The 16472-nt window shown below is 38.1% G+C and overlaps 1 protein-coding gene across 2 annotated transcripts in view; it reads right to left on the bottom strand.

Annotated features, from left to right (window-relative positions):
• Positions 1–1319: 1319 nt before the first annotated feature.
• Positions 1320–16472, bottom strand: part of Kif5b (kinesin family member 5B) — a 48237-nt gene continuing 33084 nt past the window's right edge. Inside the window, exons 16-26 of one of the 2 annotated variants that reach the window (XM_038332923.2) lie at positions 15800–15988; positions 15324–15441; positions 14562–14623; positions 14351–14460; positions 13324–13425; positions 11663–11723; positions 11491–11562; positions 11156–11260; positions 9716–9932; positions 8886–9033; positions 1320–3876 (exon numbers count right to left, since the gene is read on the bottom strand). In XM_038332923.2, coding sequence (XP_038188851.1) covers positions 8903–9033; positions 9716–9932; positions 11156–11260; positions 11491–11562; positions 11663–11723; positions 13324–13425; positions 14351–14460; positions 14562–14623; positions 15324–15441; positions 15800–15988 — 1167 coding nt within the window. In that variant the 3' untranslated portion in view covers positions 1320–3876; positions 8886–8902. The remainder of the gene's footprint in view (positions 3877–8885; positions 9034–9715; positions 9933–11155; positions 11261–11490; positions 11563–11662; positions 11724–13323; positions 13426–14350; positions 14461–14561; positions 14624–15323; positions 15442–15799; positions 15989–16472) is intronic. The other variant, XM_038332925.2, reaches the window with a different exon arrangement.

Raw genomic sequence — 16472 nt, 5'->3', positions numbered from 1 at the left:
CATGTGTATATACATAGAGGGGGAAATGAGCAACCATCTGGTCATCACTAATGATGAAGAGAAGCAACAGATGTTGTGAAGCTTACAGAGACTAGGAAGAAAATCAGATATTTATTCTCTCTTTCTTATGTAAACCAACCTTCGGGTAACCAATCAGGAAGATGGCAAGTTATTCTACTGAAGCTAACATAAGGAATGGTAGGATTACAGTGCCGCCATAGTAACTCCCACTGAACTGGAACACCTATGGCATTATTAAGAGCCCGGTAACCTGTGAGAGACTGTGAACTATACTAGTAGTTCTACTGGTGAGGTAAGTCCCCTCTAGTAAAACGAAATACCTGCATCCCAGTGGATCTAAAACAAATGTACAAAAATACAAACAGCAGAGTAATGTTATACTCCAGGATTGTAAGGGCACTATCTGGGAAACTATAGCAGCCTACCTGCTGTCTTCGTAAATTTCAAGAGAAAAATAATAGATGCAATAGATGGCTCTTACTTAACTGGATCCAGGTGCAAACACATTTTTTACAAAAACTAAGAACTTGGTTCAGAAATTATTTCTGTGTGATAATGGTATCTGATAATGGTATCTGTATTCTTGTTAAGGTATATAGCCCAGGCTGGCCTCGAACCCAAGATCCTCTTGGCTCTGCTTCCGGGATCATTAAAGGCATTAAAGGCATGTTTCACTATACCTGCCTTTGCTATATGCCTTAGGTTATTTTTATTTTTAAGAAGTAGACAATTAACAGCATCATGAAAATACCTTTAAAATACTACAGACGAGGGCTGGAAAGATGGCTCATTGGTTAAGAGCACTGGCTGCTCTTTTAGAGGTCCTGAGTTCAATACCCAGTAACCACATGGTAGCTCACAACCATCTGTAACAGTATCCAATGCCATCTTCTGGAGAGCAGAGGAACATGAAGATAGAGCACTCAGACATAAATAATATATTGGTATATGATTAGAACTTTCCACAATAATTTTAAAAGATACAAACCAAAATAAAAGTCAATCCCACTTTAATTTAGTAGTAATTACTCACTGCTAAAACATACACAAATGAGTAGAAAGATGAAACTAACACTAAATAACAAAAATGAGACTGATGATTTCTAGGTCTTAATCTCTGTTATAGGTGTTAATCTCTATTATAGTTTGAGAGGCACCAACACATTAGAAACACACGTGCATGCAAACACACACACGTGCACGCACGCACGCGCGCACACACACAATTCTGTCAGGACAGATCATTCAGTTATACAAAATCAAGTGAATACTTCATTAAGTAAGGTTCAAAAGTGTCATTACATTTCAAAAAGATTTTCCTTTATTTAAACACATTTACAGCATGCAGGTTAACTTAAAATTATATGGCATTTTCTCAAACCAATTATATTTGAATGTAACTAAGCACTGAAAATAAACCAACATATTCCACGGGTAGACTCAGACTCTCTCCTGTTACCTCAAATCAAACTGAGAATTGTAAATGAATTCAGTTATGCATAGTTTCATTATGTTAGGTAAATAATTTAATTGATCACCATGAATAAATACTACTTTTATTTCACTGAGTCTCTCTTCTGAACCAATTACCAATACCACTCAAAGGAACATTAATATATCCAGTCACACAAAAAACACTACAAATTAAAATATTTTCAAAATTCTAGATGATTAAAAAAATGTCCATTTTGAGTGAATGCTGTATTTAATGACCTATCATAGCAAAAAAAGAGCAGTTCAGTTCACTGAAAAGAAATTTATAAAATTCTTAATATACTTTATGAAAGTTTGAAATTATAAATAGAAAAGAAATGTTAAAATTTAAAAAGCCTAACAATGTGTCTTCTTAACAACATGCTAGTTACAATTCATTTTGTGTTACACAGCACCAATACCCATGATACATTTATTTAAAACTACTGTATTCAGACAAAAGAGAATTTTTTTTCCAATTATGAAAACTGCCAAAGCAAATTTTCATTCGGAAAGACTGTCCTTTTGAATGCAGCTGATGTGGAACAGTGACGACCACAGGATCCATGCATCTTACTAACCACGCCGTACACCTTGCTGCATCAAGATTTGACTTCAATCTGTGGAGTGTTTCTTTTGATCATAAAAGCAACACAATCATTAAAGGCTGCAGACTACAACAGCAAAGATTTTGACTATTAAAAAAATAAATAAGTTTTATTTTTCAAATCAAAATTATTATAAAAGTGAAAATTACAATAGTTAAGGAAATAGAAAAATAAGCCAATTATGATCTGAGTCTTCTGACTATGGCTCCAAATTTAATAATACAAATATCTGTATATAAAACTTTTCCAAAGATTCTGACAGCCAGATTCTAAGACAAAACTTCCAAAGCTTCTCTACTAACCAAATCACCTCAGACAACCCATTTCCTGTGGATTTCTGCTAACCGGGCTGCAGTTATGCCAGCACTGAGGAAGCAGATGTTGAAATCTTTCCCTGTTACTTTTATAGATCCTTAAAATAAACTTGATTGAGTTTAATCATCTGAAAAATGAGTGGCAAAAATAGGTATACACAGTTCTAATTACAAAATTATGCACTATGGCCAACAATATAACTTTTTTGGGAATTAGTGACTTGCAAACAATTTATGATTTCTAACCAAACAAATTATAGTACATGACTTGGTGTATTAGGTGAAAACCACCTTCAAGATTTCAGAGCAGAATAAACTATGTATTTTTAATTTTACGGTTTATCTGTCCTGGTCACAATTTTTCTCAATTTTTCAAGTCTATGAATTTATATCAGCCAAAGTCATTATTTAACAATTCAAAACTGCTTAATTCTATAATGTCTTAATCTGTTTATTTCCTAAATCCAAAATATTTCCTAATATTAAAGATGACATTAGCATCTGTCCCATTCTTGCTCGAGCAGGCAGGGTAACAGAATGAAGCACGGGCACTGCTGTCCTGCTAAGCTATGTTTAAGTGCAGAAGTTGAAAGGGATACAGTCATTTCCAAACTCATCCTTAAAATGAGACTTGATTTTGATATATAAAATACTTCTACTTAAAGTAATATGCAACAGGAATTTCATGAGTTAACAGTCTAGGAGCCTGCTCAGTCTTCAACTCCTGGCTAGACAATCAGAGGTCTCAGTGCTCAATGTGTTCAGAGGCAAGCTTCAGAGACTATACCAGCAACATAAACCCTGACTTCATTTCAAGGAATATTTATTTATAAATGAGTAAATTTTTTTGTCTTTGTTATTTGAGACAGGCTCTCTCCACATAGCCCTGGCTGTCCAGGATGGCCTCAAACTAGCAGATATCCACCTGCTTCTTGCCTGGGATTAAACATGTATGCCACTGTACCCTGCTCAAGGGATTTTTAAAATACAGTACTCACTGATCTGATAAATTTTGTGGCGTGTAGTGTTCTAAGTGGTAAGATTTAAGGTATTTAATCTAAATATGCGGTATTTCCTTAAAAAAGAAGACGTTTTAGTAGGAAAAGAAAAATGAAAAGCAATAGCAGCTAGGTAATGTAAACCAAGATTCAACACACACAGAAAAGGCAATCGCAGAGCACAGTCCAGTAATGTAGTCAATCGGCACAGTGAAGACATGAAAGACAGACTGTAATAAATAGGGCTGCAGTTGTAAGCTGTCATTTCCCGTCTAGGACATCAACATTGCACTCCAGTGTTGAGAAGCAGCAGAGTTTACAAGAGTGGATAGGAAACAGCTGTACAGGTTAGGAATAATTTACACATTAAAAATTAAATTTCTACAATCCCAAGGGGATAGAGGTTATAGTTATTGAAAGACTGATTTTATGTCCTCTTCAAACTTCAATTATTTTCAACACCTGAAATGGGAGAAAGCAGAGAAAATTTTAGTTTTTATAAAACTCAAACACATAATAATGAAGGATGAACACAGGAATGATTTAATTTCTTTTAAAAGTACTTTTTAATTAGATTTATTTTACATGCATAAGTGTCTTGCCTGCATGGGCACCACATGACTGACTGGTGCCCATGGCGTTCAGATGAGGATCCCCTGGAACTGGAATTAGGCATGATTATAAGCCACTACACGGGTAATGGGAAAGGAATTCAGGTTCTATGCAAGAGCAGCAAGTGCTCCTAACCAATGTGTTATCTCTCCAGCCCAATTTCTTTATCTCCTAACTTGAACTATTTATGAGCAAGACAGTATTTACAAGGTCATCCCATCATTTTTTTCATCCCCAGTAATAAAGCTATAGGTGGGCTGATATATGGATCATTTTAATAAAGAAAATAGAGCTGGGCATGGTGGCTCAAACCTGCAACCCTAGTTATTTGGGAGTCTGAGGCAGGAAGCCTTACCATGAGTTGGGGTTGGAGCATGGAAAAGTGGGGGAAAGCAGGCTTGACAATCTTTTTTTTTTTTTAACCAGTAAACATGACATTCTTAAATCAAGGACCACTAATTAGCAGCAGTTAGTTTACAAATATATGTGGCTTAAATAAATATAAGGAAGGACTGGGGAGATACTTCAGTGGGGAAAGTGCTCACTTGAGTTTGGATTCTCAGAACTCACATGAGCAGGAAGGAATGCCTGTGTATCTGCAAGATGGGCAGGAGACAAGAGAAGGTCTGGAAGCTGTCGGGATAGTTAGACTAGAGTGTGCAGAAGAGCCTGTCTCAAACAACGTGGAAGACAAGGACTGACTCCCAGTGTTGACCTCTGATTTCCACATATATGCTGTGTTACTTGAGGGTCTACAGACATATCCCCTCCCCTCACAAATACATAATTATCCTCAAGTACCTGAAATTAGTAAAAACCTGTTCACAGTGTTATGGGACAGAAGACTGGCTATGTAAAACTGGAAACACACATATTAAGCACTACTAATAACTATCACCACTGCCCTAAATATATTTATATTTTGAAATGTTTTTCTCAACAATGAAAAAACTGGATATTCAACTTTTCAACAGCTTTTCAGCTACCCTTCACAGGTGAAGATGCATTGGTATAAGAAATTAAAAGGCTGGAAGGATGATCATCAAGAGAATGCATGTTGCTTTTGCAAAGGGCATCAGTTCAGGTCCCAGCACTAAGTTGGTGGTCCAAAGCCACCTGCAATTCCAATTCCAAAGGGACTGATGACACTGGCTTCTGTGGGCACTACACATATGCACATATTTAAAAAATATTAATAAAAATAATCCAGGTGGTGGTCATGTACGCCTAGCACATGGAAGGCAGAGGCAAGCGGATCTCTGTGATTTCAAAGCCAGCCTGATTTACAGAGTGAGTTCCAGGACAGTCAGAGGAACCTTGTCCTGAAAAACCTAAATAAATAAATAGATAAAATTTTAAAGATGAAATAAAAAGATGACTCTCCTTTGATCCAGCAATTAAAACCTATAAACAATTATACTTCATAAATACACTTCAAGACTTAAGAACCCACTCAGCTGAGCTATCTCCTTTATGTGCTAAACTGCCATCACTATAGAGATGAGCTGTACGTATTTAACAGAGACCATGGTCTACTCTATGCAAATGAAGTAGGAGTTCAGGGTTTGCCTATGAATTTTAACATAAACAACATTTGAGCTCTAAACTTCCATCCTCTAGGAAGGCAGAAGGTGCAGCTTCTATGAAGTAAAAGCTTGGTGCTACATGATGAGATCTTAACTCATATATCCTCAAGAACTGTTTCCATCTTACTAATAAAAGGGCTTGAAGTCAGTTATTAGTGGAGTTGGGGGGCACCTCTCAGTGCAGGAACATCAACTACTCCGTCTCCTACTGTGTCACTACAGTATAGCTCAATCAAAAATGCTTAAACTATTGGCATGGTGGCACAGAAGGATAATCCCAGCACCTGGGAGGCAAAGGCGGGTGGACATCTGTAAGCTCAAGGCCAGCCTGGTCTAATAGCAAATTCTAGACAAGCCAAAGTATACAGTAAGACTCTGACTCAAAAACAAACAAACAACACAACACAACAACAACAAAAAACCCACAAAAATGAAAAAAAAAAGCTTATGCTATATCAGTCTATATCCATATACAGTGAATAAAGGGATAACCACACACATCATTAAATGCACCCAGAAGGTAGCATACATTCATGGTAAGAGGTGAGTGTCTTTAGTAAATCACTGCTATTAAAAGGGTATAGATATGTTCTAGATTAAAAGAAAACTAAGGGAATAAATACAAAGTCCTCAATTACGCCCTTATTTAGAAAAACAGCTATATAGGATATTAACAAGAAACAGAAGGGCTGAGGGGTAGAGATCAATGGCATAGCCCTTGACCAGCAGGTACAAATCCTCGATTAAGTCCCCAGCACGCCAAGAGAGAAATTCAAATTTGGATATTAGATAATATTACACATATTAATTTTGTTAGATGTGATTGTTAATTACAACTGCGCAAAAAATCCAAACACTTATTTTTCAGGAATCTGTAACTTACTTTTACAGTGAATTTCAAGGGACTAGAGGAGAATGAGTTAATTTTCACGTGTGCTGTCTGTCCTGTGTGCGTGATTTGCTTCACCAATGTATTTCTCTGACACAGGACATCTCACTGAACCTGGAATTCTGATTTACTACTACTGCCCAGTAAATTCTAGAGATTTCCCTCCTCCAAGCTGGATTTACAGATGTGCACTTCCATGTTTAGCTTACATGGGTGCCAAGGTCTTTATGCTCTTGTAGCAGGCACTCAGCTGCAGACTGAGTCATCTCCCCAGTCCAGAAAAAATTAACTTTAAAAAGTTACTAGGCCCAAGTTCACAAATGCAGCAAGGCCAACGGACACTTCGAAGCCCCACCCTCTTAATCTCTCATTTAAATCTTACACTAGATATTGTTGCTTTAATCTCTATTAAAAAGTTAGAGACAGCATTATGCAAAGTGTCAAACAAAATTAAGCAAAACTAAAATAAACCGGCCTTAGCATTTCTCAGAAGCAGTAAGTTTACCATTTCATAATTATCTAGTACTTTAAATTTTCAGCGTGCATTTGTACATGTAATTTGAGACAGGGTTTCTTTGTGTAACAGCTTTAGCTAAAGCTAGAACTCACTTTGTAAATTAGGCTGTATACAAACTCAAAAAGGTCCGTCCACCTGCCTCTATCTCCAGAGTGCTGAGATTAAAGGTGTGCACCACCACGCCCAGCAAAATTTCAGCATTTACTGTAGGACTTCTGTAGTTAGAAGTCAGACTTCTGGCAACATGTCATAGACTATTTACAAATGAACATGATACAGAACAAAGAGTTGAGTGTGTCACTAAATTAAGAGAAAGCTATCAAGTACCACGTGGGGAACAGGTGTAATATGTTATTTCTGGAACTTTAAATTTCAGAATTATACTATATAAAGGAAAGTCCTCAACTAACTGACTTAACTATATATAAACACACACATATAAATATATATTATATAAAGAAAGACCTCAAGTACATATAGATAGTGTATAAAGAAAGCATTCATATAACATCTTTTATTTTCCTGCTGGGAACAAATGACAAGCCTGAATTTGATTCCTGGGACTCACACAGTGGAAGGAGAACAGAATCTCAAAGTTGTCCTCTAATTTCCATAGTTGTGCCCACACACAGACATGGAGATACATACATGTACATCAAACAAGTGGGGAAGAAAAAAAGAAAAAAGAAAGAAAACTCAAAAATCTATGAGAAAAATCAACTCACAGGGGCTGGAGGGATAACTCAGTGCTTAAAAGCAGTACCCTCTTCCAGAAGATCAGGATTTAATTCCCAGCACCAGCATGGTGGATCACAACTGTCTATAACTGTACTCCCAAAGGATCCAACACTATTTTCTGACCTCCAGGGGCACTGTATGCATGCGGTACACAGTCATATATACAGGCAAAATATTCATACATATAAAACTAAAAATTTAAAAACAGGAAAGAAAAGACTCACAAAAGGTGAATGAAAAAGGGACATAATGAGGTAACTTGTTTTAAAAGGAAACAAATGGAGGAAAGTATGCACATAAAGTCCACCTTCATTCAACAAACCAATGGAATGCTATTTTGGGCCTATCAAATTAGAAGCTTACAAACTACCAATATTCAATGCTCGCAAAGATGCAACCAAAGCTAATTTTTTATTAAGATACAATTTTAGGTTGCCCTTTGAGAAAGCAACTGTGAAAGCCTTAAAATGTTCACACCTTGGAATTCTAGTTTTAGGAATCTGCTGATAGTAATCTAAAGGGTGAAACTTTATAGAAGACACTTCATATTTCTAATTTCATTTATAGAAGTTTCAATTTTGGAACAAAATGGATGTGCTTCACTAAATTTCTAGTAAAGGGGATATAAATCTGGGCATAACCATTTGGTAGGATACAAAGAACTATTATAAATGATCCAATGGGAGGTTTTTTTTTTTTTATTAATTTTTATTGAGCGCCACATTTTCTCTACTCCCCTCCCTGCCTCTCCCCTCCCCTTCTACCCTCTCCGAAGGTCCCCATGCCTCCAATTTATTCAGGAGGTCTTATCTTTTTTTACTTCCCATGTAGATTAGATCTATGTGTGTCTCTCTTAGGGTCCTCATTGTTGTCAAGGTTCTCTGGGATTGTGATTTGTAGGCTGGTTTTCTTTACCCAATGTGAGTTTTAAAAACAACACAAAACTGAAAATACAGATTATCTGAATCATGACGCAGACTACAAGAAATCCATGCCAAGCTACTTTCATAAAACCACACACATTTAAAAAACAAAAACAATTCCTGGTCCTATTGTGAAACTCTAATCCTAAACCAGCAGCTCAGAATTTTCACACAGTTACAACTCAAAGCCAGGCATGAGTCCACACCTGTGATGTGTCAAGGTTTACACCTGCTTGCCTCCACCACCTCGCAACGCCACTGGCTGGTTGTTCTGAACAACTGTGCCTCCTCCACGAACTGCAGCAGGGTGAGTTGGTGAGGCTGCCGGATGCTGTCCAGGACGGATGGGTTTTGCTGTAAGAAGAGGGGAGTTAGAACACGGTTTAACAGTGACTATGGTGATTACGTAGGGTTTCTACCCATTCCCTAGTGCTTCCATGTATTAACTCCTTTTTAGTTTTGTTTCTTGATCTCTTGGTTATTTCCCATTCTTCAGAAATAATATAATCTCTTGTCTCTAACAATCTTTCAAAATATTTATTGATTACTTGCTAATTTTTGACACAGGTTCTTTCCCCAGAGCTGTAGTTGTCCTGGAAAACTCTCCATGTGCACTAAGCTGGCCTGGAATTGGCAGGCGGGTAATTTCAGAGGTCAGTTCTCTGTCCACTGTGGGATTTAGGTTCGCACAGAAGAGCCTTCACTGCACGCTCTTACAAGTGTTTTCTGCACCTATAATTAATTATAGTTAATCTGAAACAGGAGTAACTAAGTGTGGCTGCCATCTGTCCTTTCTGAAAATTCTCTTCTGCTTTCCTGGTGTTTACCTGGACAGTCACTTAGTTATCTGTCCAGTGAATGTGGCTATCCCTTAGTTTCTATCTTCCTTCCCAACACTATCACTTTTTTAGTAATTTGGGAAATAAAGACAGGAAACATCATCACGACAAAGCACGATAAAGGAGAAAATGTTTTCAAGCTGAAGGACAAGCTACATGGGCATCATGTAGAAGTTGATTCTGTGTGTTCTACTAACCAATCTGTGCAGAGTGCCCTCTTCTGGCCATATTCTTTGACCTGACTGCTTCCTTTATCCGATCTACTTCTTGCTGATAGCGTTTGCGGTCACGAGACGCATTTTCCTTGGCTTCCTTCAGGGCAGACTCCAGAGCCTTCACTCTCTCAGCGGTAGCTCTGAGTCGTTTCTCTAACTTAGGAAGCTCACAGCGAAGATCTGCATTATCACGTACCAGCTAAAGGTGTACAAAGAAAATACGGACAGCTTTTAACAAGATGATTTAAGAAAACGAACATTTCATAACCCAATTTAGAAAAATACATAAAACTACATTTTCTGTTGAGCTTTTCCATTTAGGCAGTGCCATGTAAAAATTTCCTGTTTTGGCAGCACTATGTAAAAATACATACACACCAGACATACACCTCATAAAGCACACACTCCTTTACTTACTTGAGACTGTAGCCTAGAATAGTTTCAAACTCACTGGATGACCTTAAACTTTTGATCCTGACTCTAGTGAGTGCTGGGATGAGAGGTACCATCACCACACCAGGTTTTCTGTGGCGCTGAGGACAGAAGCCAGGGAGTCCAGCACACTAAGCAAGCACTCTACCAACAAACCTAACACCCCCAGTCCTGTTCATTTCATTATTTTTTATGGGGCTGAGACAGTTTCATGGATCCCACATGGCCTCCTATTCATGAGAATGACCTTGATCCTCAGTCTCTACGCCCCAGATGGGATTACAGGTATGTACCACCATGTCCAGTTTTTATGGGGGTGGTGGGTACTAAACCTAAGATTTTTTACATCTTAGGCAAACACTATTAACTTAAGCCAAGTCTCCAGCTTGCTTTATATGCACATGAAAACCTAAGTAAACACACAAATAAAGCTAAAATGTCTTTAACTTTATACTGGTGCAATAATTAAGTTTGCAGTAACAAAATTGTATTTTTTAGAATTGGCAAAATAAACATACATTTCTGTAAAAATATGAATTGCTCATTATGTAATATATTTCAGATAATGGGCAAAAAGATCAACAAAGAGAAAGACCATGCTTTAACTACAAAATGTAGCCTATCCAATAAATTAACAAGAAATTTCAACCTTGAAGTCCTACAGAGAAAATAAAGATATTTCATACTTTTCATAGGACTTGAACCATAACAGGGTTGATAAAAACATTAACTTCTCACTTGGGCATGCAGTCCATACCTATAATTACAGCACTTGGGAAGCAGAGACAGGAAGATTGCTTAGCTACATAATGAGACAAGGCTCAAAATTTAAAAAGTAAAAATGTTAGCTTCCCAGCAAGTTCCTCGTCTCTGTTCAATGAAATAACAGCCGCACAGAGCATAATGGTTCAGGGCCCTGGAAGGTTAAAATGCTTCCTATTCCCACATTTATGGTTTTGCAAAGTTGCCACATGACACATGCTCTGTTACCTGTTTGTGCACTTTGGTAAGCTGTTCCAGATTGTTCTCTAGGAAGGAGATTTTCTGCTTCTGTGCAGCGCTGCCGCCAGTGTCATCAGAGTCAACCTCAGCACTCTGAGAGGAGGGGGTGACAAAAGAGATGAAGGGAAAGATCAAAATACCCAAGCTTCCTCTACAAACGCGGACATAACGAAGCCTCACTCATGAAGACGTGCCCAATCACGCGCGCTTTAAGAAAGCACCACACACAGCAAGCACATCTGTACAGGCACATCTGTACAGGCACATCTGTACAGGCACATCTGTACAAGCACATCTGTACAGGCAGCCCTCAGCACTGTCACCTTTTTCACCCTGGTAGCCAGGTCCTGAACAAAAAGCTTGCGCAGGTTGTGTAAAGTTTGCAGCTCTTTTGCCTTGAATTAAGAATAAAGATATTGGTCTTACATTCACAACAATTATATCAGAAAATCCAAAGTATATTCTCCAGTTCTACTTATTTTCACATTTTCTTACCACCGTCTCCTCCAAACCCTTCAAGTCTTGTCTCGCTTGCTCTCGTCTGTCTTGCATAACCCTAAATTGAAGCAAATCAGGTACATTTTTCAACTTTGATTCCATAAATCAGTTTCATCTAGCAAAAATTAAATCAAACTTTATTAAGTTAAAATAGAAATATGCTCATATTTAAACAACAGTTTGTGTTTGTCCATGCTGTATCTTTCTTTTTTCTTTTTTTTTTCTTTTTGAGATAGGGTATCTCTGTGTAACAGCCCTGGCTGTCCTGGAACTCACTCTGTAGACCAGGCTGGCCTTGAACTGAGAGATCCACCTCACTCTGCCTCCAGAGTGCTGGGATTAAAGGCGTGCTTCATCACCATTCAGCTATGCTGTATCTTTCACATAAATCTATGTGAATATTTCAGTCTCTTTTTCAATATATAGTTTATTAGGGAGAAACAGACCCCATATAGCAATCAATGTAGGAGATCAAATAGTATGTGGCAGAGTTCATATAAAGGATAGCTAAAATTTTTATTTTAAATTATGCTATATATATATACACACATATATATATAGTATACTGCTAATTCATCCAAAATACTCATTAAGTAGAAATTGTTGATACTAAAATTTGTCTGAAACTAAAATATTTTATATTACACAAAATTACAGATGAAATTCGGCACAATGCCCCCTGCACTGTAGTGCTGGGACTTAGACCCAGGGCTCTGTGCATGCCTGGCACATTCCTAGCCCTCAGTAGAACCTTTATGCAACCCACGCTGAACTGATCTACAGTGTGACTATCCTAACTACCATAGTTCTTTGCAAATGATTTCTTAAAATTCAAGACTTGTTGCTGGGCGGTGTTGGCTCATGCCTTTAATTCCAGCACTCGGGAGGCAGAGGCGGGTGGATCTCTGAGTTTGAGGCCAGCCTGATCTATAAGAGCTAGTTCCAGGACAGGCTCCAAAGCTACAGAAACTCTGTCTTGGGGGAAAAAAATTCAAGACTTGTGGAAGACTATCATCAATGAGTTATCTACCTACTCAAGACCCTGGGGAAAAGTAACTCACAGAGAATAAGAGAAAGAACAGGAGAAAAAAAAAAATCTCTGTTCAAAAAATTAAGGTTAGGGGCTAGAAAGATGGCTTGGCAGTAGAAGCACTTGTTTTTCTTGTAGAAGACCTACATATTGACTTGAGACAGCCTGTGGCTCCAGTTCTATGGGATCTGTCACTCTCTTCTGACTTCTGTGGGTACCAGGCATTCACATGGTGAATTCACAAGCATAAATCGGGGCAGGCCACTCACACACATGAAGAGAGATGGAAGAAACAAAACCAACCAACCACCACTAACAACAGAAAAAAACAACACCTCTTTTTTAAAAAGGCCAAAATAATATCCTTTTTATGAAAAACCAAATTTGGCAAAATGTTAGAAATATATTCTATAATTTTCTAAATTATTTATTATCAGATTTTAAGATGTTTTTATGACAGTCCTGAAGTACTACAGACACCAAGAAAACAAGAGGCAGTCTGAGAAACAGGACTGTGTCTATGTGAGACCTTGCCTTCACTACAGAATAAGTGCATGTCACAAATCAAAAAGAGGTAGAAGGCAGGCATGCCCATGTTTTTCTAAGCGTGAATCCAAGTGACACTTACGTGAGCTCATGCAGCTTCCTGCTCTTCTCTTGATCTGAGGCTCTCAGCCTCTCATGCTCCACTCTTAGGCGTTCCTGCTCCAACACCATCTTCTGGTTTTGGCTGACAGAAGAATAAAATATAAGATCAACCTCAAAGTTTTATGAATGTCAGCATCAAAATGTAACTTTTTTGGGGTGGGGGGGCTTTGCTTTCTGAAATAAAACCTTATTCTTGCCCGGGAACTCAGAATTTTCCTGCCTCTGCCTAGGATTACAGGTATCTGCCACCATCCTGGCCTTGAACTCTAAATTGCTCTATGTCATTTGCCAACTGGCAGGACCTCTCTAAGGTAAGAAAGAGGGGCCAGGACTCTTTTAGTCACAGGGTATTTCCCACGTGACCACCTGAAATCACTTTATTCTGCTCCCCAAACTTTTATCTTCACTTCCAAAAGGTAATAGTAACAAGAACCATCTCCCCAAATTCTGTCATCATTTGTTTCATCTTTTGTTTTCCTAACCAAATTATTGCAGATTTCTCAAATATATATAGATGTGTGTGTGTGTGTGTATATATATACACACACACACACACACATATATACAGGAGAGCATGGGAGCATGGAAGACAGGAAACATGGGAAGAAAAGAAATGACTTCTAGCTAAAAAAAAAAAAAAAAAAAAAGAAAGACTATTTAGAAACAAAACAACATCACTATAGTTTTCCAGGATGCTTTTTCCAAACTCTTAGATGCTAGCAATCTAATGAGTTCCAAACTCTTAGATGCTAGCAAACTAATGAGTTCAAGCTGGCACCCCTTGCTCCTTGTTTCTCTTTTATAAAACAGTCAGATCAAAAGATATACATTTTTTTAAACTGATCTGGAACTTAGGAAGTTTTACTAAAAAATGTGGAAAAATTCTAATTTTACTGGAAACAGCAGGTTTCTAGTGAGAATGTCTTTGTCCATTAGTACTACTAGCTTCCCGTCTGAAACCTTTCTAAATTAGTCTCTACCATCTCAGAGAAAAGTGCAACACTTACTCTTGGAGATCGGTGATTAGCTTTTCCTTCGCCTCCACTTCATCTCTCAAACTACTGATTTGTTTCTGGTGAGTTTCTCTGTGACTCTGGATCTGCTGTTCAACAGCTTGCTAAGATTAGTTTGGAAGGGGAGAGGTATATTAAAGTTAGACTAAGATTAATAATGATGGTGGATTAAAAACACTAGGACCCACTAGAGCATCACACTTGCCTTGACTTCATTCGCAGTCTGAACCTTGTTTAAGTGCTCCTTTTCCATCTCATGGACTTTCTCTGTTTGGGTACAAGAGAATGAGAGAGAAAAAAGAGGCCCAAAGTGAGCCTTGGGATTCCTTGATAGAAACCAGAGAGGAAGTATGTTTTATAAGAAGAACTCGGCCAGCAAACTCTCCAAGTTCAATAACACTAGGATAGTTTGTTGCTGCCACTGTATTGATATTATAAACAGGAAATTAAATAGTTTCTAAATGTTGTCTGTTAGGACTTACATATATACACACACATATACACAAGAACTTTGTGGGAAATCCCTTGAATTGCTATTTATACTCAATAATGATTTTTCTTTTTCTCAACATGTGTGTTTGGGTCACATGTTCACATGGATGTGTTCAACTGTGTGTATATGTGTCTGGAGGTCAGATATTCCTTAATTTAAAAAAACATATTTCAGCCGGGCGGTGGTGGCGCACGCCTTTAATCCCAGCACTCGGGAGGCAGAGGCAGGCGGATCTCTGTGAGTTCGGGACCAGCCTGGTCTACAAGAGCTAGTTCCAGGACAGGCTCCAAAGCCACAGAGAAACCCTGTCTCGAAAAACAAAAACAAAAACAAAAAACCATATTTCAAAGCTACACTGAAGTGTATAATTTATTTACTATTCCAATTTTCTACATTCTTACTATTTTCTTTCAGTGTATGTGCACAACAGTTACATTAAATATGAATATGAGCATAGCAATGTAAAGTCAATACCTTGTGCTCGAAGTTGGACCAGTTCCTCACCAAGAGAATCGACAGATTCCTCCAGCTGTCTCTTCTTTTGTTCTACATTTTGAAGGTATTCAGTCAGTGACTTGATTTTGGCTTCGTGCTTTTGGGAGAAAAATACTGATATGAAGTGGGGGAATTATGCAGATAAAAATCACAGTTCAGACATTATCTATACAGTGTGTACCAACTAAAGCCGAGACACTGCTATTCCAATCCTCTGTGAACAGATCCTAACACAGTGCCTGCCCACTCACTCGTCAGTTAGTCACGTGTCTCTAGCTAAGTTCTATATTTAGGATGTACATGTTAAATCATTCAACTACACTAAGAAACAGCTACTAAGAAAACTAGGTCTTTTGTTATTGAAAATACACAGAAGCTTATAATTCTGAAAACCTTTATAATAAAATCTATACATTTGCTTTTTAGAGAAATGAAGACCATTCTGTGACACATACTTGGGAGATGCGAAGCTGGCATGCTGCCAACTCCTTCTCATTTTCCTCCATTTTCTTGTTGCTCTCAGTCTGTGTGCTTTCTAGCTGTTTGCAGCGCTTCACCATGGTTTTAACTTCCGATTTCATTTTGCTAATGTAGAGCCTTGCAACAGTGAACTCTTCATCTATCATACCAGTTCCCTCTGGCTGCTGTGAGAAAAACACAAAGTAAGTTAAAGCTAGGATCATGTGGTAGCAAATACCTTCAATCCCATAACTAGAGAGGCAGTCAGATCTCTGTAAATTCAAGAACAGCCTGCTTTCCAAACTGTATCAAGTGAGAATCTGTCTCAATCAAACATCACAAACACCATCCCCCTTTAAAAAGAAGAAAGAAAAAAGAAGAGGAGGAGGAGGAGAGGGGATGGGGAAGAGGGGAGGGGGAGGAGAAAAAAGTTCAAGCCAAAATTGTTCAAGGTTTATTTTCCCAAATTAGGATTGTTGGCCAGCCAGCCAGTCTAGGCAAGGCAAGTCAATAAGATTCTTGATCCAAAATACAATGTGTACGACCATGTAGATGTCTCCACAGGTGAAATGCGAAATGCTTACGGTCAAGTGTGAGGAATGAGGTTTTCAGCTACAGAACCCAAGTAAAAGCTCAACAGGCATAGTGGTCACTTTTAATTCCCAGCTC

Source organism: Arvicola amphibius, chromosome 6 (genome assembly GCF_903992535.2).
Source record: "Arvicola amphibius chromosome 6, mArvAmp1.2, whole genome shotgun sequence".
NCBI classification, from domain to species: Eukaryota; Metazoa; Chordata; class Mammalia; order Rodentia; family Cricetidae; genus Arvicola; species Arvicola amphibius.
This window is presented reverse-complemented; position numbering and strand designations above follow the sequence as displayed.